The sequence below is a fragment of the Hypanus sabinus genome, chromosome 1 (genome assembly GCF_030144855.1).
Source record: "Hypanus sabinus isolate sHypSab1 chromosome 1, sHypSab1.hap1, whole genome shotgun sequence".
NCBI classification, from domain to species: domain Eukaryota; kingdom Metazoa; phylum Chordata; class Chondrichthyes; order Myliobatiformes; family Dasyatidae; genus Hypanus; species Hypanus sabinus.
In genome coordinates, this window is record NC_082706.1 from 4,683,694 (window position 1) to 4,711,381 (window position 27,688).

Genomic DNA, 27,688 nt, shown 5'->3' on the forward strand with positions numbered 1-27,688 from the left:
CTCCCAGCAATTACCCCTGCAAACAGTCAAAGGAGCTACACCCGCCATTCGATCCTCCCTCAGCTTCGATCCTCATTCGTGGCAGCAAGCGTTCCATACACACACCACTCTCCGTGTAAAAAAAACATACCACTATTATTTACTTAAAATTATTCCTCCTCACATTAGTCATTGTCGCTCTGGGAAAAAGTCTTTGATTGTCCACTCTATCTGTGCCTCTTATCATCTCGTTCCCCTCCATCAAGTCACTTCTCATCCTCCTTCACTCCGAAGAGAAAAGCCCTCACTCACTCAATCTATCCTCTTAAAACATGCTATCTCACCCAGGCAGCATCCTGATAAATCTCCGCACTCAGCACCTTCACCCAAATACAAGTCTTATCTTTATCTTAAAGCTTTCAGAATGATATACAGAACGTAGGCAAGTACAGTACAGGACAGGACAGGCCATTTGGCCCATAATGTGCCAATCTTGATGTCCCCCTCCTGTGTCTCATCCCTCCATTCCCTTCATATTCACGTGTCTAAAGGCCCCACCGGACTGCCAGCTTCCATTACTACCCCTGTAACCCGGATCAGGCACCTACCACTCTCTGAGTGAAAGATTAGCCCTGCATGTTACCTTTAAATTCACTTGTTATGGTCATTGCTTCCAAAATGCTCACTTAGCATCGCTGGAAAATGTTGTGAAATGCGTTGCTTTGCTGCAGCAGTACAGGGCAATACATAAAAACTATAAATTATAATAAGAAATATATAGATAATTTAAATTAGTGCAAAGAGAGAACAATAACATACTGAAGTAGTGTTCATGGGTTCATTGTCTATTCAGAAATCTGATGGAGGAGAAGAGGAAGCTGTGCCTAAAACATTGAGTGTGGGTCCTCAGTCTCCTGTACCTCCTCCCTGATGGTGGTAATGAGAAGAGGGCATGTCCTGGGTGATGGGGTCTTTAACAATGGATGCTGCCCTTTTGAAGATGTTCCTCGACAGTGGGGGAGATCTGTGCCCATGATGGAGCTGGTTGAGTTCACATCTTTCTGTGAGTTGGGCCCTTCCATACCGGACAGTGGTACAACCAGTGAGAAAGCTTTCCAGGGTACATCTGTAGAAACTTGCCAGAGTCTTTGCTGACTTCCCAAAACCTCCATTACAGCAATGTTAGGCAGGAGCTGTGGAGAGTAGGATGGGATTGGGGTTGAATCCATCTCTGACTTGTGGGGGTGTGGGGTGTTCAGGACCAGAAGCCTCTCTCAGGTGAAAGGTAAGGATAGCGAAGTTCAGAAACCCCAGATGACAAGAGTTGTTGGAAGTTTAGTTAAAAAGTTAAAGGAAACAGCAACCCACCCCCCACCCGAATAGAACTGGCTGACTAATAGCTTGTCACTGCTTCAGTCACATCAACCCCTAACTCCCATCTTTCCACAGGGTGCCCCTGCATCGCAGAACAAAATATTCCTGATTTCCAAGCACATGCCTTTCCAGTTGGCGGAGCAAGCAAGCGGAACATTCCTGAAACTGACGGAGCCGGTCAGCCAGTCCCATCTTGATCCTCCTGCAGTCAGTGCCTTCGCCTCTGGAGGGCTTCAGGCAGAGCGGAATAAAGTTCTCCCAGTGGCCTCAGCAACAGGCAATCTCAACCCGACTGAACCATCGCAGGTAGGAACAGAGGTCAGCCTCTGACTACACAACTGGTCTGTGACTATAACACCAGGCCACAAATAATTCAAGATTCAAGATGTCAAGTGTAAAGAAAAGCAGAATAATTGTTACTGTGGATCTGATGCAGCACAAAAAACACAATAAGATAAAGAACACAATAATAAAAAACACAATATATACAGTACTATACAAAAGTCTCAGACACCCTAGCTACAGTATATATATGTCCTTAAGACTTTTGTACAGTAATGTATTTGTCAATGTGGAGAGGAGAACGAATTTGTAAATCTGGTGGGAGCAAAGGATGTTGGGAATGACAAGGGTGGAATGCTGCGGGAGGGTGTGGGGCAGCTGCCAGAGAAGGAATGCAAGGGGTGAGGTTGGCGAGTGTGCAGACACACCCAACCCTGAGGCATTAGGCAAGGTCTTTTGATTCCAAGCAGTTGGTTTATTGATCATGACAAAATGTCTCTCTGGTGCTTCCCACTCCCTCCCTCTCCCTTCCCCTTTTCCCAACCATGATTTCCCCTCTCCATAAGACAGAGGAGCAGAATTAGGGCATTTGGCCCATCGAGTCTGCTCCGCCATTCCATCATGGCTGATCCTCAGCCCCACTCCCCAGCCTTCTCCCGTAACCCTTGAGGCCATGTCAAGAATCCATCAAGCTCTGCCTTAAATACACCCAACAACCTGGCCCCCACAGTTGCCTGTGGTCATAAATTCCACAAATTTACCACCTTTTGGCTAAAGAAGATTCTCCACATATCTGTCTTAAATGGATGCCCCTCTATCTTGATACTGTTCCCTCTTGTCCTAGACTCTCCCACACTTACTGTATTTCGGCCTTTCAACATTTGAAAGGTTTCAATGAGATCTCTCCCCCCGACCCCCGTCCTTCTAAATTCCAGCGAGTGGATCATAATGATTAAGTACAGTGTTTGACATCATCATTTCCTTTGTCCTTTGGAAGGCCAACTGGCACTACTTTGTCCATGGCCATTTCTTCCCGATCTGTACAAAAGAATTCACAGGGTGAAGCACAGTAGCCAGGTTTGGCAGGACCCTGTTACAGTAATGGACATATCCTAAAAATGACCACATCTGTGACAGGACTTTGGCCTTGGGGCATCCACCACTGCTTGAATTTTCTCAGCACACTTGTATAAATCTTGTGTGTCAATGGTGTGACCGCAGTAAATGATGCTCGTTTCAAAGAATTCACACGTTGCATTGTGCTCTGAGCCCATAATCTTCAAATCTTTATAACACTGTTTTGAGATTTTGGAGATGCTCTTTGTCATCCTCACTGATAACAATGATGTCATCCAGGTAACACTGAGTGTCTGGGCAGCCTTGCAGTACCTGGTCCATGGCTTTCTGCCAGAGTACAGGTGCAGGAGCTTCTCCAAACATAAGCATGTTATAGTGATAAAGCCCTTTTGTGAGTGTTTATGCTGAGAAACAGTTTGGACTCTTCTTCCATCTCCACTTGTAGGTAGGTCTTGTCTAAGTCCAATAGCTGAAGTGTTTCCCTCCAGAAATGTTTGCAGATATCCTCTATCCTGAGCAGAGGGTCCTGATCTATACTTCGAGTACGGGGTTAATAATGGCCTTAAGATCACCACGGATCCTGACAGACCAGTTCCTCTTGGCTCCTGGGTCCCCCGGAGCTGTTGATGGGCTCCACTCACCCTCGGAAAGAATTCCCTCAGCCTCCATGTGATCTAGCTCACTAGCTGCTTCATCATGGATGGTATAAGGAACCCCACAGGCTTGGTAAAACTTGTGTGTGGCATTGTCATTTAACGCTATTTTACACTTAATACGTTTGAGTTTTCCAGTGCCATCTTTGAGCACTGCTGTGACATCATCCAGTACCTTCCCTAATTCACTTTCAGTTGACACTATTGCAGAGGATGTGGCATGTATATAGTGGATGGATCTCCAATCAAGTTGGAGTTGTCTCAGCCTTCACAACGCAACAATGCTGGCCCTCCTGTTTTTACCACATACAAGCCCAATGTGGCTTGCTGGTTTTTACAGATGGTATTCCCACTGGAGTTACCCTTTCTCCAGGATACATTCTTAGTTGGATATCTGCAGTTTCAATTCAGTATCTTTGAAATGCCATTCAGACTCATTTTGTGAAATGACTGAAACAGCCGAGCCAACGTCCAATACCATTTTACTTAATTAGCCGTTCATTGTGTCACTCTCATCATTATCAGATTTTTCATCAACAGCGTGCAGATTAGTGCTCTTTGTGAAACTGCAACTTGACTTTTTATCTTTATCTCTTCCCTGATCAGTCCATTTATTTTGTCTGCACAACATGCTTTTTGTTTGTGTCCTACTTTATTGCATTTTCTCTGTTTCCCCTTTAAACCAGCATTGGTCTGGTGTATGTGATTCCCTGCTACAAAGGTTGTGCAATTTGTTCAGCCAGGCAAGTTTCTGTTTAAATGTCGCAATTTTCTTCATGTTCACTTTCATTTCCAACTGCAACTCAATTGTGTCTCTGGCTGCTGTCCTATTGCGACAGTGATTTCAACTGCTCTTTTAAATGTGAATTGTTCTTCAGTTAAGAGTCATCTTTGAATGTTTTCTTGTTCAGATTCCACAAACCGAATGATCTCTCAGTGCTTCATTAAGCCCATCACTGAACTGACAATGCTCAGTCAACAATTCAGCCACATAAGTTGAAATGGACCTGCCTTCCTTTTGATTCCACTTATGAATCCTAAAGTGTTCTGCAGTCTACACCGGTTTTGGTTCTAAATGTTCCTACATTACTTTCCCGATATCATTACTTTCACAAGCTCATTTCAACTGGTTTGGTTAGAGCAGTCAAACTTCGAAGCAAACTGTCTGCTTTTCCATCTATTGCACTCAGTAACACTGGCACTCACTTTTCATCGACTATTTCATTTGCTTCAAAATACTGCAGAATTTGCTCAGTATACAACATCCAGTTATCTGTTGTGCAATCAAACTCATCTATCTGTCTGATGTAGCCAGCCATTTCTGCTTTTTATTTATTTATTGCCCAGTACTCACTGTTTATGAACCATGAAGTTCATCTGTTTTCTGCCTTTTTTTAAACCCGAATGTCTCTCCCCCTCCTTCCGAAGCAAAAACATGCTGTGCTTCAGCAGGTAGGTGGTCATCTTGGGTTTGTTTTAAAACGATCTCGTTGCTACTGTTATGTTTTGTAACTGCAGAAGCTAATCAAAAGAAAAACACGGAAGCCTGCGAAAACAGGTCTACATAGTTTTACTTTAGTGAGGCGTCATATATATAAAGTGCTGGTGTAATGATGTACGGCATTCATGTACTTCTACATATAACCCATAATTAATTATATAAGCAAATAAAGAATGCTTAATATAATCAAACAATATATTTAGAATACTACATAATTACTGAAATATTAAATACACAACATCCTCCTTCTCCCTCTTGATTTCTTCTCCTCTCTCCATCCCTCACTCTCTCACTCCTACTTGGCTTCTCTCTTTGCTGTTCCATCTCTCTCTCTCCTCTACTGTGTCTCCTCCTACCTCTCCTCTCTCTTCCCCCACCCCATCCTCTCCCCTCCCCTCCCCAGGTTCCAGTGATTAACGGGGTTGGAGGACACACCCCACATCCACCCTCTCCCCGCAGAGACACAGATGAAGAGTTCCCTGTAGGTACGTGACGATCCTGACTCACTCTAAGGGTGGGCATCAGTCAGCTGTAGGACACATTACTTTCCAGCTGGTGTTTAAAGACCAACACCTGGAGATTTCAAACCAATATTAGTGCAGAGATGATGACTAGAATAGAAAAGCAAGGATGTAATGTTGAGGCTTTATAAGGCACTGGTCAGACTGCATCTGGAGTTTTGTGAAGGATGTGCTGGCATTGGAGAGGGTTCAGATGAGGGTCACAAGAATAATCCTGGGAATTAAAGGGTTAATGTATTGGGAGTGTTTGACAGCTCTGGGCCTGAACTCACTGGAGTTTAGAAGAATGAGAGGGAATCTCCTTGAAACCTATTGAATCTTGAAAGGCTTCAATAGAGTGGATGTGGAGAGGGTGTTTTCAACAGTGGGGGAGTCAAAGACCAGTGGACACAGTCCCAGAATAGAAAGATGTCCCTTTAGAATGGAGATGAGGAGGAATCTCTTTAGCCAGAGGATGGTGATTCTGTGGAATTCATTGCCACAGGCAACTGTAGAGGCCAAGACATTGGTATATTTGAAACCGAGGTTGATAGATTCTTGATTAGTCAGAATCAAAGGTGTCACAGGTTATGGGGAGAAGACAGCAGAATGGGGTTGAGAGGGATAATAAATCAGCCATGATGGAATGGCGGAGCAGACTTGATAGGCCGAATGGCCCAATTCAGCTCCTGTGTCTGAGGGTTTCTGGGTCCGGGGAATCGGAGGATCGAGTAGATGGTGATGTTGAGTTCTCACCTCACCACTTGGCCGACAGCTTTGGGGTGGGGACCTCAGAATCAGAAACTGGTTTACTACCGCCAGCATCTGTCGTGAAAGTTGTTCTGTGGCAGCAGTACAATCATAGAAATCACCATAACCTTCAATAAGTATGTATTAAAAAATTTAATACATAAGTCACGAAAAAAGGAGCGAGGTAGTGCTCATGGATCGATTATCCACTCAGAAATCTGATGTTGGAGGGGAAGAAGCTGTTCCTGTATCATTGAATGTCTGTTTTCAGGATCCTGTGCCTCCTCCCTGATGGTAGCAAGGAGAAGAGGGTGATGGGGGTCTTTAATGACAGATGCCACCTTTTTGAGGCATCATCCCTTGTATGATTTATTGACTGCGTACCTCCCTCTTCCTGGCTGTACTTGCTAGGGCAGTGGAAAGGGAGCTTTATAAACACAAGAGATTTTGTGGATGCTGGAAATCTGGAGCTGTGTACGCAAAATGCTGGAGGAGCTCAGCAGGTCGGGCAGGGAAACAGTCAGCATTTCACGCCAAGGGTTTAACAAAGAGATGTTGGGATGTATTCATCAATGGCCCCAAGGAGAAGGGGGCACAGTGCCGTAGCACTGAGTGTAACACTCTGCAGCAGTAGTAATCGCGATTAGAATTTGATTTCCACTGTAAAAAGTTTACATGTTCTCCCTGTAACCACGTGAGTTTCCTCTGGGTGCTCTGGTTTCCTCCAACTTTCCAAGGAGGTATGGTTTAGGGTTAGTGAGCTGTGGATATGCTGTGTTGGTACTGGAAGCTTGGTGACACCCTTGGGTTATTCCTTAGAACATCCTCGGGCTGTGTTAGTCATTGACGCAGAACAATGCACTCCACTGTATGTTTCCATGTGCCTATGACAAATAAAGTTCATCTTTGATCTTTCATTGCTGGGAGGGTCGTGAGCTGCAGGTCAGAAGTACAAAATAATTCATCCAGAATTGTGGTGGGTGGCAAGTTTCCTCTCTCAGAGGGGGCTGATTCTCAGGAATTCTCCACCCAAGATTAGACATACCTAAGGTGGTGGTAGGTAAATATTTGGAAGATGGAGGGACTGTGGGGTCGGAGAAACAGACACGGATGAGGAGTTGAAGGCAGTGTAGATCAGCTTGATCATGTGTAATGGCGGGTCAGGCTGCGGGGACAGAGTGGCCTCCCCTGCCCCTGTGGCTGCGATCCTGCCAGGTTCAGTGACGAGGGATTTCACTCTGCAGTTAGCCGCTGCTCGAGAACTCCCTTTGAGCTGCCTGGGCCGACAGGGAGTTGTATTGACAAGCTGCTTAAGAAGGCAGATGATGCGTTGGCCTTCATTAATTGGGGGATTGAGCTCAAGAGCTGTGAGGTAATGTTGCAACTCTATAAAACCCTGGTTAGACCACACATGGAGAATTGTGTTCAGTTCTGGTCACCTCATTATGGGAAGGATGTGGAAGCTTTAGAGAGGGTGCAGAGAAGATTAACCAGGATGCTCCCTGGATTAGAGAGGGTGCAGAGGAGATTTACCAGGATGCTCCCTGGATTAGAGAGGGTGCAGAGGAGATTTACCAGGATGCTGCCTGGATTAGAGAGGGTGCAGAGGATATTTACCAGGATGCTGCCTGGATTAGAGAGGGTGCAGAGAAGATTAACCAGGATGCTCCCTGGATTAGAGAGGGTGCAGAGGAGATTTACCAGGATGCTGCCTGGATTAGAGAGGGTGCAGAGGATATTTACCAGGATGCTGCCTGGATTAGAGAGGGTGCAGAGAAGATTAACCAGGATGCTGCCTGGATTAGAGAGGGTGCAGAGGAGATTTACCAGGATGCTGCCTGGATTAGAGAGGGTGCAGAGGAGATTGACCAGGATGCTGCCTGGATTAGAGAGGGTGCAGAGGAGATTGACCAGGATGCTGCCTGGATTAGAGAGGGTGCAGAGGAGATTGACCAGGATGCTGCCTGGATTAGAGAGGGTGCAGAGGAGATTGACCAGGATGCTGCCTGGATTAGAGAGGGTGCAGAGGAGATTGACCAGGATGCTGCCTGGATTAGAGAGGGTGCAGAGGAGATTGACCAGGATGCTGCCTGGATTAGAGAGGGTGCAGAGGAGATTGACCAGGATGCTGCCTGGATTAGAGAGGGTGCAGAGGAGATTGACCAGGATGCTGCCTGGATTAGAGAGGGTGCAGAGGAGATTGACCAGGATGCTGCCTGGATTAGAGAGGGTGCAGAGGAGATTGACCAGGATGCTGCCTGGATTAGAGAGGGTGCAGAGGAGATTTACCAGGATGCTGCCTGGATTAGAGAGGGTGCAGAGGAGATTGACCAGGATGCTGCCTGGATTAGAGAGGGTGCAGAGGAGATTGACCAGGATGCTGCCTAGATTAGAGAGGGTGCAGAGGAGATTGACCAGGATGCTGCCTGGATTAGAGAGGGTGCAGAGGAGATTGACCAGGATGCTGCCTGGATTAGAGAGGGTGCAGAGGAGATTGACCAGGATGCTGCCTGGATTAGAGAGGGTGCAGAGGAGATTGACCAGGATGCTGCCTGGATTAGAGAGGGTGCAGAGGAGATTGACCAGGATGCTGCCTGGATTAGAGAGGGTGCAGAGGAGATTGACCAGGATGCTGCCTGGATTAGAGAGGGTGCAGAGGAGATTCACCAGGATGCTGCCTGGATTAGAGAGGGTGCAGAGGAGATTGACCAGGATGCTGCCTGGATTAGAGAGCATGTCTTATGAGGACAGGTTGAGTGAGCGAGGGTTTTTCTCTTTGGAGCAAGAGGGGTAAGAGGTAACTTGGTAGAGATGTAAAAGATGATAAGAGGCATAGTTAGAGTGGATGGTCAGAGACTTTTCCCCAGGGCGAAATGGCTAACATGAGAGGGCACAGTGTTAAGGTGACTGGAGGGAAGTATAAGGGGCTATTGGAGATAGATTTTTTTACACAGTGAAGGGTGTGTGGAACACACTGCCAGGCTGATGACAGGGGCAGGGACATTTCGGACATTAAAGAAACTCTTGGACAGGCGCATGGATCATAGAAAAATGGAGTGATCGGTGAGCAGGAAGGGTTAGATTGATGGAGGAGCAGGTTAAAAGGGCAGCACTGCCACGTGGGCTGAAGGGCCTGTACTGTACTGTTCTGTGTTCTATGACTGGCTTGTCTCATTCCCGTTAGCTACAGCTCCCCAGAGCTGTCATCCCCACGTCAGGACGGAATCAGCCGCACCGTGGAGGGAGAACAAATCTGCACAGAACAAGGTCTGGATAAAATACGATGGAGTCGGTCCTGTGGATGAAGTGGGGATGCCAATATCCTCCAGATCAGTAAGCGAATGGGGCGACATCAGGCGCGGACTGACCCTCACACCGCACCAGATCAGTAAGCGAATGGGGTGACACTAGGCGCGGACTGACCCTCACACCGCACCAGATCAGTAAGCGAATGGGGCGACATCAGGCGCGGACTGACCCTCACACCACACCAGATCAGTAAGCGAATGGGGCGACATCAGGCGCGGACTGACCCTCACACCACACCAGATCAGTAAGCGAATGGGGTGACATCAGGCGCGGACTGACCCTCACACCGCACCAGATCAGTAAGCGAATGGGGTGACACTAGGCGCGGACTGACCAGTTCGCCAGCTGACCCTCACACCAGAGGCTTCACCACCTCCCGAGTTTACGGTCTGTGTGCAACTTATCAAAACACTGGACTCAGCCCCCCTGACTGGGCACTACTGAGGGAGCAAAGGTTAACTTGCAGCTTGAGTCAGTGGGACAGAAGGTAAATGCAATGTTAGCATCCATTTCGAAAGGACTGGGATATAACAGCAACGATGGAAAGCTGAGGCTTTATAGGGAATTGGTTAGGCTGCGCTTGGAGTATTGTGAGCAGTTTTTGCCCCTTATTTAAGAAAAGATGAAGACCAGAGAAGGTTAACGAGAATTACCCTGGGAATGAAAGAGGAGTGTTTGATGGCTCTGGGCCAGTACTCACTGGAGTTTAGAAGAATGTGGGGGGGGGGGGGGGTTCTCATTGAAACCTACTGAACATTGAAACAGAGATGAGAAGGAATTTCTTTAGCCAGAGAGTGATGAACTTGTGGAATTAATTGCCACAGATGGCTGTGGAGGCCAAGTTATTGGGTACATTTAAAGCAGAAGATGATAGGTTCTTGATTAGTCAGGGCATCAAAGGTTATGGGGAGAAGGCAGGAGAATGGGGTTGAGAGGGAAGATGAATCACCATGATGGAATGTTAGATCGTTCTCAATGGGTCAAATGGCATCATTCTGATCCTATATCCGATGATCTTATGGAGCAGCAGTACTGGGTGATATCACAGTGAGGAGTCCGTGTTCACCAAAACCTCGGCACACAGACTGCCTGTACATCCGACAGAGGGATCAACAAGTGGGTCGTCAGCACAGAGAGGGTGGAGCAAGCCCAGGAGGTGACCTGTTCAGTGAGAGGGAGGGAGGGCATCACGGAGAGAGAAGGACCTGGCTCCGGTCGAGATTCCCATCCCTGTTGGATTTCAGTGCACATTTTATTTCGTTGTGTTTGTCAGCTCCCTGTCAGTGGTGAACAATGTTCCTTCGTTAAGGGAAGTGGTCTGGACCTCCTCAGTGGAAGGGTAGCGGAGATATGGTGGGTCACGGGTGAGGTGTGTCAGGGTAAATGTTGATAACTTTCTGTGTCTCTCTCCCTCATTTCCACTTCCCACACTCTCTCTTTCTCTCTCCCTATCTGCCTGCCTGCCTGTCTGTCTGTCTCTCTCTCTCTCTCTAAATCTATCTTTCGGTTTCCCTCTCTCTGTCTCGAACTCTTTCTTCTCTCCATCTCTGCCTCCCCGCTCCCCCCCCCGCCCCGCCGTCTGCCTTTCCCTTCCCCTGGACGGACAGAGCGTGAACAAGCCAAGAGACTGGTACAGAAAGATGTTCAGCCAGATCCACTGGAAGCCCACAGGTACTCGCTAACGGTGGCCGCAAGGAGGTCGGGCTGGGGGGGGCGGGGGGAGGAGTGAGTGGTGAAGGGTTAAGACAGGGGAGTGGAGGGGCACTTGAGGGAGAGCTCGGCCCTGAGCTTCAGTGAAGGCTGGTGACGTACCAAGGCAGCAGAGGAAACACTCAGCTGAGTCCCACAGCCGCAAAAATCAAACGATAATCCGGTTTGTGGAATAGACCCTCCCACAGATGGAGAGAGAAGTCCATGTTCCTGGGGCTGTTTAGGGTTTGGGGAAACTTGGCACAATTGAGTTAATTTGAATGACTTTGTGTTGACTGTTTGCTGTGAGAGTGTACTGTTCTGTTACAGATGATAACTCTGAAATGGACAATGTCACCAGCCCATCGGACAGTAAGTCTTAGCTTTCATTATTGCTGGTACGTAGATGAGAGAAGGTAGAACATACAACACAGACTGGAGAACATAGACCAGACAGTATAGAACATACAACATAGACCAGACAGTATAGAACATACAACATAGACTAGACAGTATAGAACATACAACATAGACTAGACAGTATAGAACATACAACATAGACTAGACAGTATAGAACAGGGGCCGGCAACCTATCTGGCCTGTGAGCTAATATTAGGATACGATGCTTATCCGGCCCGTGAGCAATTTTTCCTCATTCTGAGTGTTTCACACGACCACTCTGATGGGACATGCATGGCGTCTTGTTACACTGGCCCCAGGTTCCGTTTTGTTCCAAACCAAACTCTGGTATGATGGGAAGGCGGACTACCTTATTAATATGTATTAGATACTCTCCATGCACACGCAGGCTTTCAGATGTGATCGTTCAAAGTTGTAAACAGAAATAGCAAATGTGTTTTAACAAGAAATCCACGCTAAATATCCAGATATTTACATGTGCTACGATACTTGTTGAATAACTTGTGTTTCGAAATAAAATCGAAGAAAAAAAATTCCAATGGCAATGAATGCAAACGCAGGAAGGTAGACACTGAGAGCCGAAATTTCCAAGATACTTGAACACTAGATCACTTCATTGAGCAAGCCAGGAAACCCACTTTTCAAAGAAGTAAAGTACAAGATCCAGGCATTTTTGTGAATATAGTCCAAGAACTGAGAAAAGTTTTCATCTCGTTTTGCTGATTTTCACTTGCAAGCAAATGAGTTCAGGCTGTTTGCTGCTCCATTTGATGTGGAAGTGGACACTGCATCGGAAATGTTTCAAATGGAATTGATTGAGATGCAGTGTGACGATATATTGAGATCGAAATTTCATTCTGAAGATGTGTCAGTGCTTGACTTCTATAGAAAATATATTCATCCACGTGAGAAGTATCCTAACTTAGTGGACCATGCGAGAAGGATGGCATCATTGTTTGGCAGCACTTATCTGTGCGAGCAATTATTTTCAAAAATGAAGCACCGAGAACCATTTGAGAACAAGATTGACTGATGCCCATCTGGATAATGTCTTGCTCTTGGCATCAACAAGTCTGACACCCAACATTGAGAAGCTTTCAAGCAACAAACAGCATCAAGTTTCACATTGATTTATCGACTTTGCATTAAAATTTTATTTTTTATTATACTTAATTTACCACCATTCGATACATCATGTTCATATGTTTTATCTTTAAAGATTCTTTCTGTCCTTTTAATAGATTCAAAAGATGCCTTGATTGAAATAAATTGTAACTAAACTGAGTTCTTTCATTACTAATTGGCATCCTTGGTTAAGCACAAATGATTTTCTAGCATGAATTATTCATTAATTTAAGGCACAACATAACTAACAACACACACAAAATGCTGGTGGAACACAGCAGGCCAGGCAGCATCAGGACTGACGAAGGGTCTCGGCCCGAAACGTCAACAGCATCTCTCCCTATAGATGCTGCCTGGCCTGCTGTGTTCCACCAGCATTTTGTGTGTGTTGTTGTTTGAATTTCCAGCATCTGTAGATTTCCTCGTGTTTGCTTAAAACATAACTAGATGTATTTAAATGGATAATTCCCATATTTCCAGTTTTTTATGGCATTTATCTGGCCCACTGCCTGCTCATTAATATGCAATCCGGCCCACAGAGACAAAAAGGTTGCCGACCCCTGGCTTAGAACATACAACGTAGACCAGACAGTATAGAACATACAACGTAGACCAGACAGTATAGAACATACAACGTAGACCAGACAGTATAGAACATATAACATAGACCAGAGAACATGGACAGTACAACACAGACCATAAGAGTTTTGACCAGAGTGTAGAACATAGATCCCAGACCATGGAAGATAAAACGTAGACCAGACAGTGCAAGAACAAGCCCTTTGCCCACAATATCTACCGAACACAATGCCAAATGAAATTAATCCCACTGCCTGCACGTGATCCATATTCCTCTGAACATCTCCCTCCACCATCACCCGGCAGCCTGTTCCAGGCACCCACCTCCCCATCAGCTTTCCACCCACTCCTCACTTGAAACCTGTGCTCTGGGATTTGCTAATTCCTGCCCAGGGAAGCGTTTGCCAGTCTGGTTCAAATCTATCGGCAGACTGTGAGTGAGAGGTCTGACTGACGCAGACCTGTATTTCAGCTGCACAGGATCTTGCTGTGTTGTGAGATAGTCCAAAGGGACTGAATGGCCTCAGCCTGTTGGTGCCCTGAATCCTTTCACACTGGTTACCGAGCAAGAGGCTTAACAGTGGACCAGCCCGTAGAAACTGGGGTTCAAGTACCCAATGTGGGAGCTCACTCTTCTCCCCCCACATAACAACCCCTCCAGTCCTCCCCACACACTTACCAGCCCTCTCCTCACCCCACAGTCACTAACTCTGTCACTGCCCACTGACCGAGCAAAGAGCTAGGTTGTACCATAGAGGCAACATTCAAAAGGGTGAAGAATGCAGGACTGACTGTGCTGTAGTTAAATACGTGTAGCATTCAGAATAGGGTGGATGAACACATGACACAATTAGAGATTCGTTGGTATGACATTGTGGGGCTCACTGAGTCGTGGCTGAAAGAAGGCCAGAGTTGGAAGCTTAACGTCAAACCTTGTATCGAAAGGACAGGCAGGAAGCCATAGTTGGTGGTGTGGCTCTGTTGGTGAGAGATGGAATTACATCTTTAGAAAGCGGTGACACAGGGTCAGAGAATGTTGAATCTTCGTGGGTGGAGTTAAGAAACTGCAAGGGTAAAAAAAACCATTATGGGAATCATTTATAGGCCTCCAAACAGAAGCCAAGGTATGGGGCTGAGATTGCAAAGGAAGCTGGGAAGGACTGTACTAAGGGTAATGAGACAATTGTGATGGGGGATTTCAAAATACAAGGGGATTGGGAAAATCAGGTTGGTGTTGGTTCACACGAGAGGGAATTTGTAGAATGCCTACAAGATGGTTTTTTAGAGCAGCTTGTGCTCGAGCCTAGTCGGGGAAAGTCTATCTTGGATTGGATGTTGTGTAATAACCCAGATCTTATTAGGAAGCTGAACGTAAAGGAACCCTTAGGAGGCAGTGATCATAATATGATTGAATTCATACTGCAGTCTGAGAGCGAGTCCGATACTATGATTGAATTCATACTGCAGTCTGAGAGGAAGACTGATAATATGATTGAATTCATACTGCAGTCTGAGAGCGAGTCCGATACTATGATTGAATTCATACTGCAGTCTGAGAGGAAGACTGATAATATGATTGAATTCATACTGCAGTCTGAGAGTGAGTTCGATACTATGATTGAATTCATACTGCAGTCTGAGAGTGAGTTCGATACTATGATTGAATTCATACTGCAGTCTGAGAGTGAGTTCGATACTATGATTGAATTCATACTGCAGTCTGAGAGGAAGACTGATACTATGATTGAATTCATACTGCAGTCTGAGAGGGAGACTGATACTATGATTGAATTCATACTGCAGTCTGAGAGCGAGTCCGATACTATGATTGAATTCATACTGCAGTCTGAGAGGAAGACTGATACTATGATTGAATTCATACTGCAGTCTGAGAGGAAGACTGATAATATGATTGAATTCATACTGCAGTCTGAGAGTGAGTTCGATACTATGATTGAATTCATACTGCAGTCTGAGAGGAAGAAGCACAAATCACATGTATCAGTATCACAATGGAAAAGAGGGATTTACAGAGGCATGAGAGAGGAGCTTGTCCAGGTGGATTGGAGGGAGCTACTGGCAGGGATGACGGCAGAACAGAGGTGACTGAAGTTTCTGGGAATAGTTCACAAGGCGCAGGACAGACATAAAAACATAAGAAATAGGAGAGGGAGTAGGCCATCTGGCCCATTGAGCCTGCTCTGCTATTTGATAAGATCATGGCTTCATCTTCACCTACTTGACTTTTCCCCATAACGTTTAATTCCCCTACTGTGCAAAAATCTACCCATATTTTCTAAGATAGCCTCCACTGCTTCATTGGGAAGAGAACTGCACAGATTCACCACTCTCTGGGAAAAGCAGTTCCTCCTCATCACCAACCTAGATCTATTCCCTTGAATCCTATAACCATATAACAATCACAGCATGGAAACAGGCCATCTCGGCCCTCCTAGTCCATGCCGAACTCTTAATCTCACCTAGCCCTACCTACCCGCACTCAGCCAATAACCCTCCACTCCTTTCCTGTCCATATACCTATCCAATTTTACCTTAAATGACACAACTGAACTGGCCTCTACTACTTCTACAGGAAGCTCATTCCACACAGCTATCACTCTTTGAGTAAAGAAATACCCCCTCGTGTTTCCCTTAAACTTCTGCCCCCAACTCACAGATCATGTCCTCTCATTTGAATCTCCCCTACTCTCAATGGAAACAGCCTATTCACGTCAACAATGTCTATCCCTTTCAAAATTTTAAATACCTCGATCAAATCTCCCCTCAATCTTCTACACTCCAATGAATAGAGACCTAACTTGTTCAACCTTTCTCTGTAATTTGAGTGCTGAAACCCAGGTAACATCCTAGTAAATCGTCTCTGCACTCTCTCTAATTTATTGATATCTTTCCTATAATTCAGTGACCAGAACTGTACACAATATTCCAAATTTGGCCTTACCAATGCCTTGTACAATTTTAACATTACATCCCAACTTCTCTACTCAATGCTCTGATTTATAAAGGCCAGCGTTCCAAAAGCCTTCTTCACCACCCTATCTACATGAGACTCCACCTTCAGGGAACTATGCACTGTTATTCCTAGATCTCTCTGTTCCTCTGCATTCCTCAATGCCCTACCATTTACTCTGTATGTTCTATTTGGATTATTCCTGCCAAAATGTAGAACCTCACACTTCTCAGCATTAAACTCCATCTGCCAACGTTCAGCCCATTCTTCTGACCGGCATAAATCTCCCTGCAAGCTTTGAAAACCCACCTCATTATCCACAACACCTCCTACCTTAGTATCATCGACATACTTACTAATCCAATTTACCACCCCATCATCCAGATCATTTATGTATATTACAAACAACATTGGGCCCAAAACAGATCTCTGAGGCACCCCGCTTGTCACTGGCCTCCATCCAGATAAACAATTATCCACCACTACTCTCTGGCATCTCCCATCCATCCACTGTTGAATCCATTTTATTACTCCAGTATTAATACCTAATGACTGAACCTTCTTAACTAACCTTCCATGTGGAACTTTGTCAAAGGCCTTGCTGAAGTCCATATAGACTACATCCACTGCCTTACTCTCGTCAACATTCCTCGTAACTTCTTCAAAAAATTCAATAAGGTTTGTCAAACATGACCTTCCATGCACCAATCCATGCTGGCTACTCCTAATCAGATCCTGTCTATCCAGATAATTATTAATACTATCTCTAAGAATAATTTCCATTAATTTACCCACCACTGATGTCAAACTGACAGGTCTATAATTGCTAGGCTTCCTTCTAGAACCCTTTTTAAACAATGGAACCACATGAGCAATACGCCAATCCTCCTGCACAATCCCCGTTTCTAATGACATATTAAAGATCTCCGTCAGAGCTCCTGCTATTTCTACACAAACTTCCCTCAAGGTCCTGGGGAATATCCTGTCAGGACCCGGAGATTTATCCACTTTTAAATTTCTTAAAAGCGCCAGTACTTCCACCTCTTTAATTGTCATAGGTTCCATAACTTCCTTACTTGTTTCCCACACCTTACACAATTCAATATCCTTCTCCTTAGTGAATACCGAAGAGAAGAAATCATTCAAAATCTCTCCCATCTCCCTCGGCTCCACACATAGCTGACCACCCTGATTCTCTAAGGGACCAATTTTATCCCTCACTATCCTCTTGCTTTTAATATAACTGTAGAAACCTTTCGGATTTACTTTCACCTTATTTGCCAAACCAACCTCGTATCTTCTTTTAGCTTTTCTAATCTCTTTCTTAAGATTCCTTTTACATTCTTTATACTCCTTGAGCAATTCCTTTACTCCATGCTGCCTATATCTATTGTAGACATCCCTCTTTTTCCGAACCAAGTTTCTAATATCCCTTGAAAACCATGGTGCTTTCAAACCTTTAACCTTTCCTTTCAACCCAACAGGAACATAAAGATTCTGTACCCTCATAATTTCACCCTTAAATGACCTCCATTTCTCTATTACATCCTTCCCATAAAACAACTTGACCCAATCCACTCTCTCTAAACCCCTTCACATCTCCTCAAAGTTAGCCTTTCTCCAATCAAAAATCTCAACTCTAGGTCCAGTCCTGTTCTTCTCCATAATTATATTGAAGCTAATGCTATTGTGATCACTGGACCCGAAGTGCTCCCCAACACATACATCTGTCAGCTGACCTATCACATTCCCTAACAGGAGATCCAACACTGCCCCATCTCTATTCGGTACTTCTATATATTGTCGCAAAAAACTATCCTGCACACATTTCACAAACTCTAAACCATCCAGCCCTTTTACAGAATGAGCTTCCCAGTCTACGTGTGGAAAATTAAAATCTCCCACAATCACCACCTTGTGTTTACTACAAATATCTGCTATCTCCTTACACATTTGCTCTTCCAACTCATGCTCCCCATTAGGTGGCCTATAAAACACTCCTATCAGTGTTACTACACCCTTCCCATTCCTCAATTCCACCCAAATAGCCTCCCTAGAGGAGCTCTCTAATCTATCCTTCCAAAGCACCGCCATAAGATTTTCTCGGACAAGCAATGCAACACCTCCTCCTCTGGCCCCTCCTACTCTATCACACCTGAAGCAACTAAATCCAGGAATATTTAGTTGCCAATCACACACTTCCTGCAACCATGTTTCACTAATAGCTACAACATCATAATTCCAGGTATCAATCCACGCTTTAAGCTCATCCACCTTTCTTACAATGCTCCTAGCATTAAAATAGATACATTTAAGATACTCTCCACCTCCTCCTCTCTTTTCATCCCTAACAATGCATTTAAATTTATTAACCTTTTCTTTCTTCTCCCCTACATTCGGGCTGAGTGCATCCCTTCTCCATCACCTGCCTTTCCTCCCTCACACACTGTCTACTTACTTGCTCTACTGGTGAACTAACCTCCTCTCCCATAGTTTCCTCAAATTGATTCCCGCTCCCCCATCTTACTAGTTTAAAGTCTGCCCTGTAGCCCTAGCAAACCTCCCTGCTAGGATATTGGTCCCCCCAGGATTCAAGTGTAACCCGTCCTTCTTGAACAGGTCACGCCTGCCCCAGAAGAGGTCCCAATGATCCAGAAACTTGAATCCCTGCCCCCTGCTCCAATCCCTCAGCCACGCATTCATCCTCCACCTAATTCTATTCCTACTCTCACTGTCGCGTGGCACAGTCAGTAATCCCGAGATTACTACCTTTGCGGTCCTTCTTCTTAACTGCCTTCCTAACTCCCTATACTCTCATTTCAGGACTCTTCCCCTTTCCTACCTATGTCATTGGTACCTACATGTACCACGACCTCTGGCTCCTCACCCTCCCACTTCAGGATATCTTGGACACGATCAGAAACGTCCCGAGCCCTGGCACCAGGGAGGCAAATTACCATCCTGGACTCCCGATCACCTCCACAGAACCGCCTGTCTGAGCCCCTGACTATCGAGTCCCCTATTACTATGGTCCTCTTTCTTCTATCCCTACCCTTCTGAGCTACACGGCCATCCTCTGTGCTGGAGGCCCAGCCACTGTCACTTCCTCCAGGTAGGCTGTCCCCTCCAAAAGTACTCAAACATGAGTACTTATTGTCAAGGGGTACAGCTGCTGGGGTACTCTCTAGTACCTGCCCCTTCCCCTTCCTGACCGTGACCCACCTATCTGCCTCCGTGGCCCTGGAGTGACCACCTGCCTGTAACTCCTCTCTATCACCTCCTCACTCTCCCTGACCAGGCGAAGGTCATCGAGCTGCAGCTCCAGTTCCCTAACTCGGTCCCTCAGGAGCTGCAGTTCGGCACACCTGGTGCAGATGTGGACGTCCGGGAGGCTCGGAGACTCCAGGATCTCCCACATCCGACACTGAGAACAACAAGCTGCCCTCACACTCATACTTCCCGAATAACTGAAAATAACAAGGGGAACTAAAAGATAAGCCTACTGTGCCCTCTTCCGCCTAAGCCCTCTGAGCCCAAGCCCTACACTGTGCTCCCGGCTCACTCCGCTGCCCGCAAACGAAGCTGCCCGCTTCTTAAGGCGGCGTTCTTTTTATATCTTCCCTCCTTCCCAGGCCTCCTCATGCGCCTGTGCAGTCCCGCCTCTCAGAACTCCTATCTGAGACGCAATTGAACAATTTGAAAATGGCCGCCGCCGCACTTCCTCTCAAAGCCTCGCTGTCCTCTTCCAAAAGAGGCTATATGCTCTAGTTCTAGTCTCACCTACCTGTGGAAACAACTTTCCTGCCTCTGTCTTACCTAACCCTTTCAGAATTTTATGTTTCTATAAGATCTCCTCTGAATTCTGAATTCCAGCGAGACCAGTCCCAGGCGACTCAATCCTTCCTCATAGTCTAACCCCCATCTCTAGAATCAACCCAGTGAACCTCCCCTGTACCGCCTCCAAAGCCACTACATCCTTCCTCAAGTAATGAGACCAGAACTGCATGTAGTTCTCCAGGTGCAGCCTCACCAGTTCCCTGTATAGTTGCAGCGTGACCTCCCTGCTCTTAAATTCACTCCCTCTAGCAATGAAGGCCAACATCCCATTTGCCTTCTTGATAGCCTGCTGCACCTGCAAACCAAACTTTTGTGATTCATGCACAAGCACCCCCAAGTCCTTCTGCACAGCAGTATGCTGCAAATTTTTACTATTTAAATAATAATCTGATCTTTCATTTTCTCTTCCAAAGTGAATGAACTCGGATTTACCAACATTGTACTCCATCTGCCAGACCCTTGCCCACTCATTTAACCTATCTATATCTCTCTGCAGACTCTCCGTATCCTCTGTGCAATTTGTTTTTCCACTCAATTTAATGTCATCAGCAAACTCAGATACACTACACTCGGTCCCCTCTTCCAGATTGTTAATGAGTATCGTGAACAGTTACAGGCCCAACACCGACCCCTGCAGCACACCGTTCACCACAAATTGCCAACCACAGAAACAGCCATGTATCCCAACTCTCTGCTTTCTGTTAGTTAATCAATCCTCTATCCATGCTAATCCATCACCTCCAACTCTATGCATCCTTAGCTTATGGATAAGTCTTTTATGTGGCACCTTATTGAACACCTTCTGGAAATCTAAGTAAATAACATTGCCCATGATAACTGCTGTTCCATTCTTAACTGCCTTATTGCCTGTGCTCTGTCATGTTATTATTCAGTGGCCGATAGACAACTCCCACCAGTGAGTCTTTTCCCTTTACTACTCCTAATCTCTACCTAGATGCATTCAGCATTCTGCTCCCTAGATCTTATATCGTCTCTCAGTATCGCCCTGATCTCCTCTTTAATTAAGAGCGTTACTCCACCTCCCCTACCTTCCTGCTTATCCTTCCATACTACCTGATATCCTTGGATATTTAATTCCTAATCTCTCCACCCAGCAACCACGGCTCTGTAATGGCCACTAAGTCATACCCCTTTGTACTGATTTGTGCCGCTGGTTCACTGACCTGGTTTCGAATACTACAGGCATTCAGATAAAGTGCCCTTACACTCGTCATGCCTTTAAAATCTAGTAACCTTTGTCTCTTAAGCACTTGACTTTTCTCTTTTTTAACTTTTGCTTTTACTTTATCCACACTTTTCTCTTTTACTTTACACATGCTTCTCCAATCTGATGAACTGCTATCATGTTCTCGAATGGCAGGGGTAGGCAATCGTGGCTGACAAAGGAAGTTAAGGGTTGCATAAAGCCAAGGGAAGGGCAAATAAGGTGGCAACAGTGAGTGGGAAGTTGGATGATTGGGAAGTTTTAAAATCCAACAAAAGCTACAAGAAAGGAAAAGATGAAAATATGAGGGCAAACTGGCCAACAATTTAAAGCAGGAAACTAAAAGCTTTCTCAGTTATATAAAGAGTAAAAGGGAGGTGGGAATCGATATTAGACCACTGGGAAATGATGCTGGTGAGGTAGTAATGGGGGACAAAGAGATGGCAGATGAACTTTGCTTCAGTCTTCACTGTTGAAGACACCAGCTGTATGCCAGAGATTGGTGAGTACCAGGGAGCCGGAGGGAGAGCCATTGCTATAACAAATGAAGAAGTGCTGGACAAACTGAAAGGTCTTGTGGATAAGCCACCTGGACCAGATGGACTGCATCCCAGAGTCCTGAGAGAGGTTGCTGAAGAGAAACCGGATGCAGTGGTCATTATCTTTTAAGAATCACTTGATCTTGGCATGGTCCTGGAGGACTGGAAAATTGCAAATGACACTCCACTCCTTAAGAAAGGAGGAAGGCAAAAGAGAGGAAATTATAAGCCAATTAGCCTAACCCCAGCAGTTGGGAAAGTGTTGGTCTGTTATTAAGGACGAGGTTTTGAGGTACTTGGAGACTAATGATAAAATAAGTCAAAGTCAGCATGGTTTCTGTAAAAGGAAATCTTGTCTGACAAACCTTTCAGAATTCTTTCAGGAAGTAACAAGCAGGGTGGACAAGGAGAGGTAGTGGATGTAATTTACTTAGATTTTCAGAAGGCTTTTAATAAACTGCCTCATGTGAGGCTGCTTAACAAGATGAAATGCTATGGTGTAACAGGAAATAAACTGGAATGGATAGAGGAATGGCTGATGGGCTGGAGACAGCGGGTGGGAATAAAGGGGACCTTTTCAGGTTGGCTGCCAGTGACTTAGTGCAGACTATTACCTAAATGGGGAGAAAATTCAAACATCAGAGTTGCAAAAGGATTTGAAGTCCTCACTCACGACTCCCTGAAAGTTAATTTACAGGTTGAGTCCGTGGTAAAGAAGGCAAATGCAATGTTGGCATTTATTTCAAGGGAAGTAGGATATGAAAGCGAGGAGATAATGTTGCTGCTTTATAAGACACAAGTCAGGCCACGGTTGGATTATTGTCAGTTTGGGCCCCATACCTCAGAAAGAATGTATTGTTATTGGAGGCTCATAAGGATGATTCCGGGAATGAATGGGTTAACATATCAGACGTGTCAGGCAGCTTTGGACCTGTACTCACTGGAATTTAGAAGAATGCATGTGGAATCTACTGAATGTTTAAAGGACTAGATAGGGTGGATGTGGAGATGATGTTCCCTCTGGTGGGGGTATCCAGAACTAGAGGGCACAGCCTTAAATTTGAGGGGTGACCATTTAGATCAGAAGTAAGGAGGAGTCTTTTTTAGCCAAAGTGTGGTGAATCTGTGGTGGAGGCCAAGTCTGTGCATATATTTAAAGCAGAAGTTGGTCGGGGCATCGAGGGATATGGTGAGAGGGCAGGTGTATGGGTTTGAATGGAATCTTGGATCAGCCATGATGAAATGGTGGAGTGGACTCGATGGGCTGAATGGCCTAATTCTGCTCCTATGTCTTATGGACGAATCTGTGTCCTCCACCAACCCCAGCACGGTGCAACACACCTCCATGATCTAGGTATCCCCCCCATGAGCATCCACTGTCGCCTCCTTGTCCTCAGGTCAGCAGGTTTTCATTTAGGGTGAGGGTAGACCATCCTGCTGCAGACTGTGACGCGGTTTATCAATCCTCCCCCCTCGACAATGACGCAGTTTCCTTCACCCCAACCTCCCAGCTGATTTTCACTGGCATCTCTCCCCACAGAGCCGGAATCAGTGGGGCTGTCGGAGGGGGCCCTGACACCCGACAGCGGACTGGCGGATATCGGCCTCTTCTCCGAATGGTGGGTCCCTGTGTAAGTGAGAGTGTGTTTGTGTGCGTGTGTGAGAGAGTGAGTGTGTGTATGTGAATGTATGAGTGTGTGCATGTGTCTGTGAGTATGAGCGTGTGTGTGAATGTCTGTGTGAGAGTGAGTGTGTGTGAATGTATGTGTGTGAGTGTGCGTGCGTGTGAGAATATCTGTGAGAGTGAGTGTGAGTGTTTGTGAGAGAATATCTGTGAGTGCGTATGTGAATGTCTGTGAGAGTGCGCGAGTGAATGTGTGCACGTGTGTGTAAATCTGTGCATGTGTGAACATGTGTGATAGTGTTGGCACAGCATTCTCCCCTCCTTAAACAGAGAGGTGAACACTACCATCGAGGTGACGAGGCTACTCTGCAGTGGGAATAAAGCTGAGACCTGCCTGGACATCCCATGAGGTTCCCGGCCAAATGAGGCCAGACAAGGCGAGCATGGCTGGGCATCTTGGGTGATGTGAGCCAGCTGGGCCGAGGGGGAGCCTGTCCATTAGCAAGGAGGCTCAGTCGAGCTTTAACTCTCCCTCGACCTCTGCTTCCACCTCACCCTACCAACCCCTCTCTACCCACTTCCTCCTTCCTTTCTCATTCCTTCCAAGAACTCCCCCTACTCCCCTCCCACATTCACTTCCTCCATTCCTCCTCCACCATCTGAACTCCTTCCTCCAACCCCACCTCCCTGCCCCCGTACTCACCTCCCCACACCCTCCTGCTTCCCCCATACCTTCTTCTCTCCCCTCCCTCTCCACCCTTCTTCATTCCTTCCCCTGTACCCCACCTCCCACTCTGTCCTCCTTCCCCCATACCTTCCTCCATTCACCTCCTCCATCCCTCTATCTTCCCCACTCCTCCCCTCAACCTTGGTGCACTCTCTTCCTCTCTCCCCCTTCTTCCTCCCCCCACCCTCCTCTCCTGCCCCCTCTTTCCCCTGCTCACAGTCCACAGGCCACGTTACACTAGATGTTATGAAATTGATGAATGTTCTCACTGTGAGTGACCCTTTGGGAATATACGGTCATCCTATGGAAGAATTTCAAAGTGGGAAACTTGTGTCTGAAGACGAGTGTCCTGAACTTAAATAAAGACAATTCCAATGGTATGACTGCACACTTGAATGAAGTGAATTGGCAAATAGATTAAAGAGTTGGACTTCAACAGAGACAGGCACTGAAGAACAGATTTCAAAAATCTGAAAGAAAAATTTAAAAAACGCAGGATAAAATGTTAACGTCCTTCGTGCCAATGGGTCATGGGCACTTGCTCGAGACTGCCTCGATGCTGGGAGTGGCACAGGGTTGGCACGCAGGAGTTTTCAAATAGGCACCCTCCTTCCCTGATGTTTCATTGAGTAGCCCATTGACAACTTACCCCCCCCCCCCCCACCGTTGTGTCTTCCCACTCCCTTGGTGCTATCTGGAGCACAGGAGAGGGCTTTTCGATTGATCCAATGCCAGTGACTGCTTCTTTCTGCTGCCTCTGATGGTTCGCCGTCAAGTCTGATCTTGGATCTCTAGTTCCTTCAGAAATTCGATGGTGGATGTGGCTATAAATCCCCTACAACCCACTTCCACAGGACAAACTTTGGTTTTCCAGCCTGTCACTGAGCTTCAGCTGCTCGATCTGCATAGCGTAGCCTCTTCAGCTCATATGCTTCAGCCACTGAATCCTCCCACGGGGCTGTGAGTTCCATGATGTAGACGATCTGTAGTGAATTGGACCAGAGAACCAAGTCTGGCCTAAGGCTGGTGGCAGCAATGTCCGGTGGAAAGCTGAGTTGTTTTTAACATCCACCAGCATTTTCCAGTCACTGGCCATGTTAATCTGTCCTGTTTCTGGCTAAGGGGGGAGATTAGTTGGTCTTTTCTCTCCCTCCTGGACAAATGCTGTTGATGTCCCAGCATTAGTCACTCTAGGGGGCGAGGAGCTGGTTGCTACCCTCTTGGTCTTGTTTGCCGCTGTCAGACTCTTTAAGACTTGGTTGTGACACCATGTGTATCTGCCTTGTGTGAGGCTGGTTTTGCAGCTTGCCAGGATATATTCTTGGGGGTTGCCGGAACAGGGCACGGGGGACATGTTGGGTCCTCACCAAATCACTGGTGGAGGTTTTATTGTGAGGGAAGCACATCATATGTAGCTGTGATGAGAAAGCCAAGTCTATCACATGTATATTGAAAAATACATTGAAATGCATCATCTGTGTCAATGGCCAATACAGTCCAATGGTGTGCTGGGGGCAGCCCACAAGCATTGCTGTGCCTCTGGTGCCAATGTAGCATGCCCACAACGCACTAACCCTAACCAGTAGGTCTTTGGACCGTGGGAGGAAACTGGTGCACCTGGAGGAGACCCACACGGTCATGGGGAGAACATACAGACTCCTTACAGGAGGTGTTGGGAATCGAACCCCGGTCAGTGATTGCTGGTGCTATAAAGCCATTGTGCTAACCACTACGCTACTGTACTGTCACATTCACAGGAATGGAGGACTGGAGTTCGAAGGGGTGATTCGACCGGTGCCACAGTAGTGTGGCAGTCCGTGTAGTTCAAGGCATTCTGGAGTCCAGAATTAAATTCCAGAGCCATCTGCAAGGAGTTTGTCCTCTGTCTCCATGATGACATTGGTTTCCTCCCACACTCCAAAGATTTCCATTCCCCTCCCTCCCTCTTCCACTCCCCTCCTTTCTACCCCAGCTCCCCCACCCACTCCCATCCTTTCTACCCCAGCTCCCCCACCCACTCCCCTCCACTCCCATCCTTTCTACCCCAGCTCCCCCACCCACTCCCCTCCACTCCCATCCTTTCTACCCCAGCTCCCCCTCCCACTCCCCTCCTTTCTACCCCACCTCCCCATTCCCCCTCCCCTCCCATCCTTTCTACCCCAGCTTCCCCACCCACTCCCCTCCACTCCCATCCTTTCTACCCCAGCTTCCCCACCCACTCCCCTCCTTTCTACCCCAGCTCCCCCACCCACTCCTCTCCACTCCCATCCTTTCTACCCCAGCTCCCTCTCCCACTCCCCTCCTTTCTACCCCACCTCCCCATTCCCCCTCCACTCCCATCCTTTCTACCCCAGCTCCCCCTCCCACTCCCCTCCTTTCTACCCCAGCTCCCCCTCCCACTCCCCTCCTTTCTACCCCAGCTCCCCCTCCCACTCCCCTCCTTTCTACCCCAGCTCCCCCTCCCACTCCCCTCCTTTCTACCCCACCTCCCCATTCCCCCTCCCCTCCCATCCTTTCTACCCCACCTCCCAGCTCCCTCCCGTCTCCTCCCTTCCCCTTTCTCCCTCCCTCTTTCCCATCCAACACCCACTCCCATCCTTTCTCTGCTCCCTGCTCCCCACTCCCCTAAACATCCTCCCCTTCCACACCTCTTCCCCCCCTCCATTTCCTTCCTCCCTCACGTCCCATTCCCATCCTCCACCTTCCCTACCGCCCCACACCCCTCCTGCTCTCACCGTTCCCGCCCTCTCTCCCCTCCCACACCCCCTTCTTACCCCTTTCTTCGCCCTCCCGCCATGGTTTGCTGTTCTGATGGGGAGTACAGAGATTGGCGCCTCAGTGCGTGTGGAATGTGAGAGTCTGCTTGCTCTCGGGGTTATAGCAGACACTCACTCACTCACTCAGTCTCGACATGTTCACTGGCTCAGACTCTCTCGCGTCTCCCCAAGCAACCATAACACCTTATCTGGCATTTCCTCGGCGGGCTGCAGGAGCGAGCTGGCGCCGGGAGGAAAGGCCGGAGAGAATCACAGGCTGCGGGCAACGCACAACAGTATCTTCAGCTACGAGCCGGGACGGTACCCCGAGCGGCTGCAAGAGCCACAGGTCAGTGTTCGTTACCCGTCTGTCTCGCTTTGCATCTCCCACCACTTCTTTATCTCTCTCTGTCTATCGCTGCTCTTTGAACTGAAAATCCTACAAAAAAGCATTGGAATCAGCCAGTCCACCAAGGGCAAGGTCCTCCCCACCATTGAGCACATCTACACGAAACGGTACCGTCGAAAAGCAGCCTCCATCATCAGAGACCCCCAGCACCCAGGCCGGGCTCTCTTCTCGCTGCTGCCTTCAGCCGAAGGTACAAGAGCCTCAAGACTCACATCACCTGGTTCAAGAACAGTTACTCCCCCTCGACCATCAGGCTAGGGCAAAAGGGGTTAACTACACTCACTTGACCCATCATTAAAATATTCACACAACCAATGATCTCACTTTAAGGACTCTTTATCTCATTATCTCATGTTATTGTT

The 27,688-nt window shown here is 46.9% G+C and overlaps 1 protein-coding gene across 4 annotated transcripts in view; it reads left to right on the top strand.

Moving 5' to 3' along the window:
• The window catches only part of sorbs3 (sorbin and SH3 domain containing 3), a 93,843-nt gene that overhangs the window by 27,287 nt on the left and 38,868 nt on the right, over positions 1-27,688 (top strand). For 3 of the 4 annotated variants that reach the window (XR_009510720.1, XM_059962280.1, XM_059962397.1), the window contains 7 exons: positions 1,429-1,659; positions 5,270-5,351; positions 9,301-9,449; positions 11,033-11,096; positions 11,445-11,486; positions 23,351-23,441; positions 27,152-27,266. Coding sequence is in view for 3 of the 4 variants with exons in the window: in XM_059962280.1 (XP_059818263.1) it covers positions 1,429-1,659; positions 5,270-5,351; positions 9,301-9,449; positions 11,033-11,096; positions 11,445-11,486; positions 23,351-23,441; positions 27,152-27,266 (774 nt within the window). In the remaining variant the exon portion in view is untranslated. The remainder of the gene's footprint in view (positions 1-1,428; positions 1,660-5,269; positions 5,352-9,300; positions 9,450-11,032; positions 11,097-11,444; positions 11,487-23,350; positions 23,442-27,151; positions 27,267-27,688) is intronic. The other variant, XM_059962342.1, reaches the window with a different exon arrangement.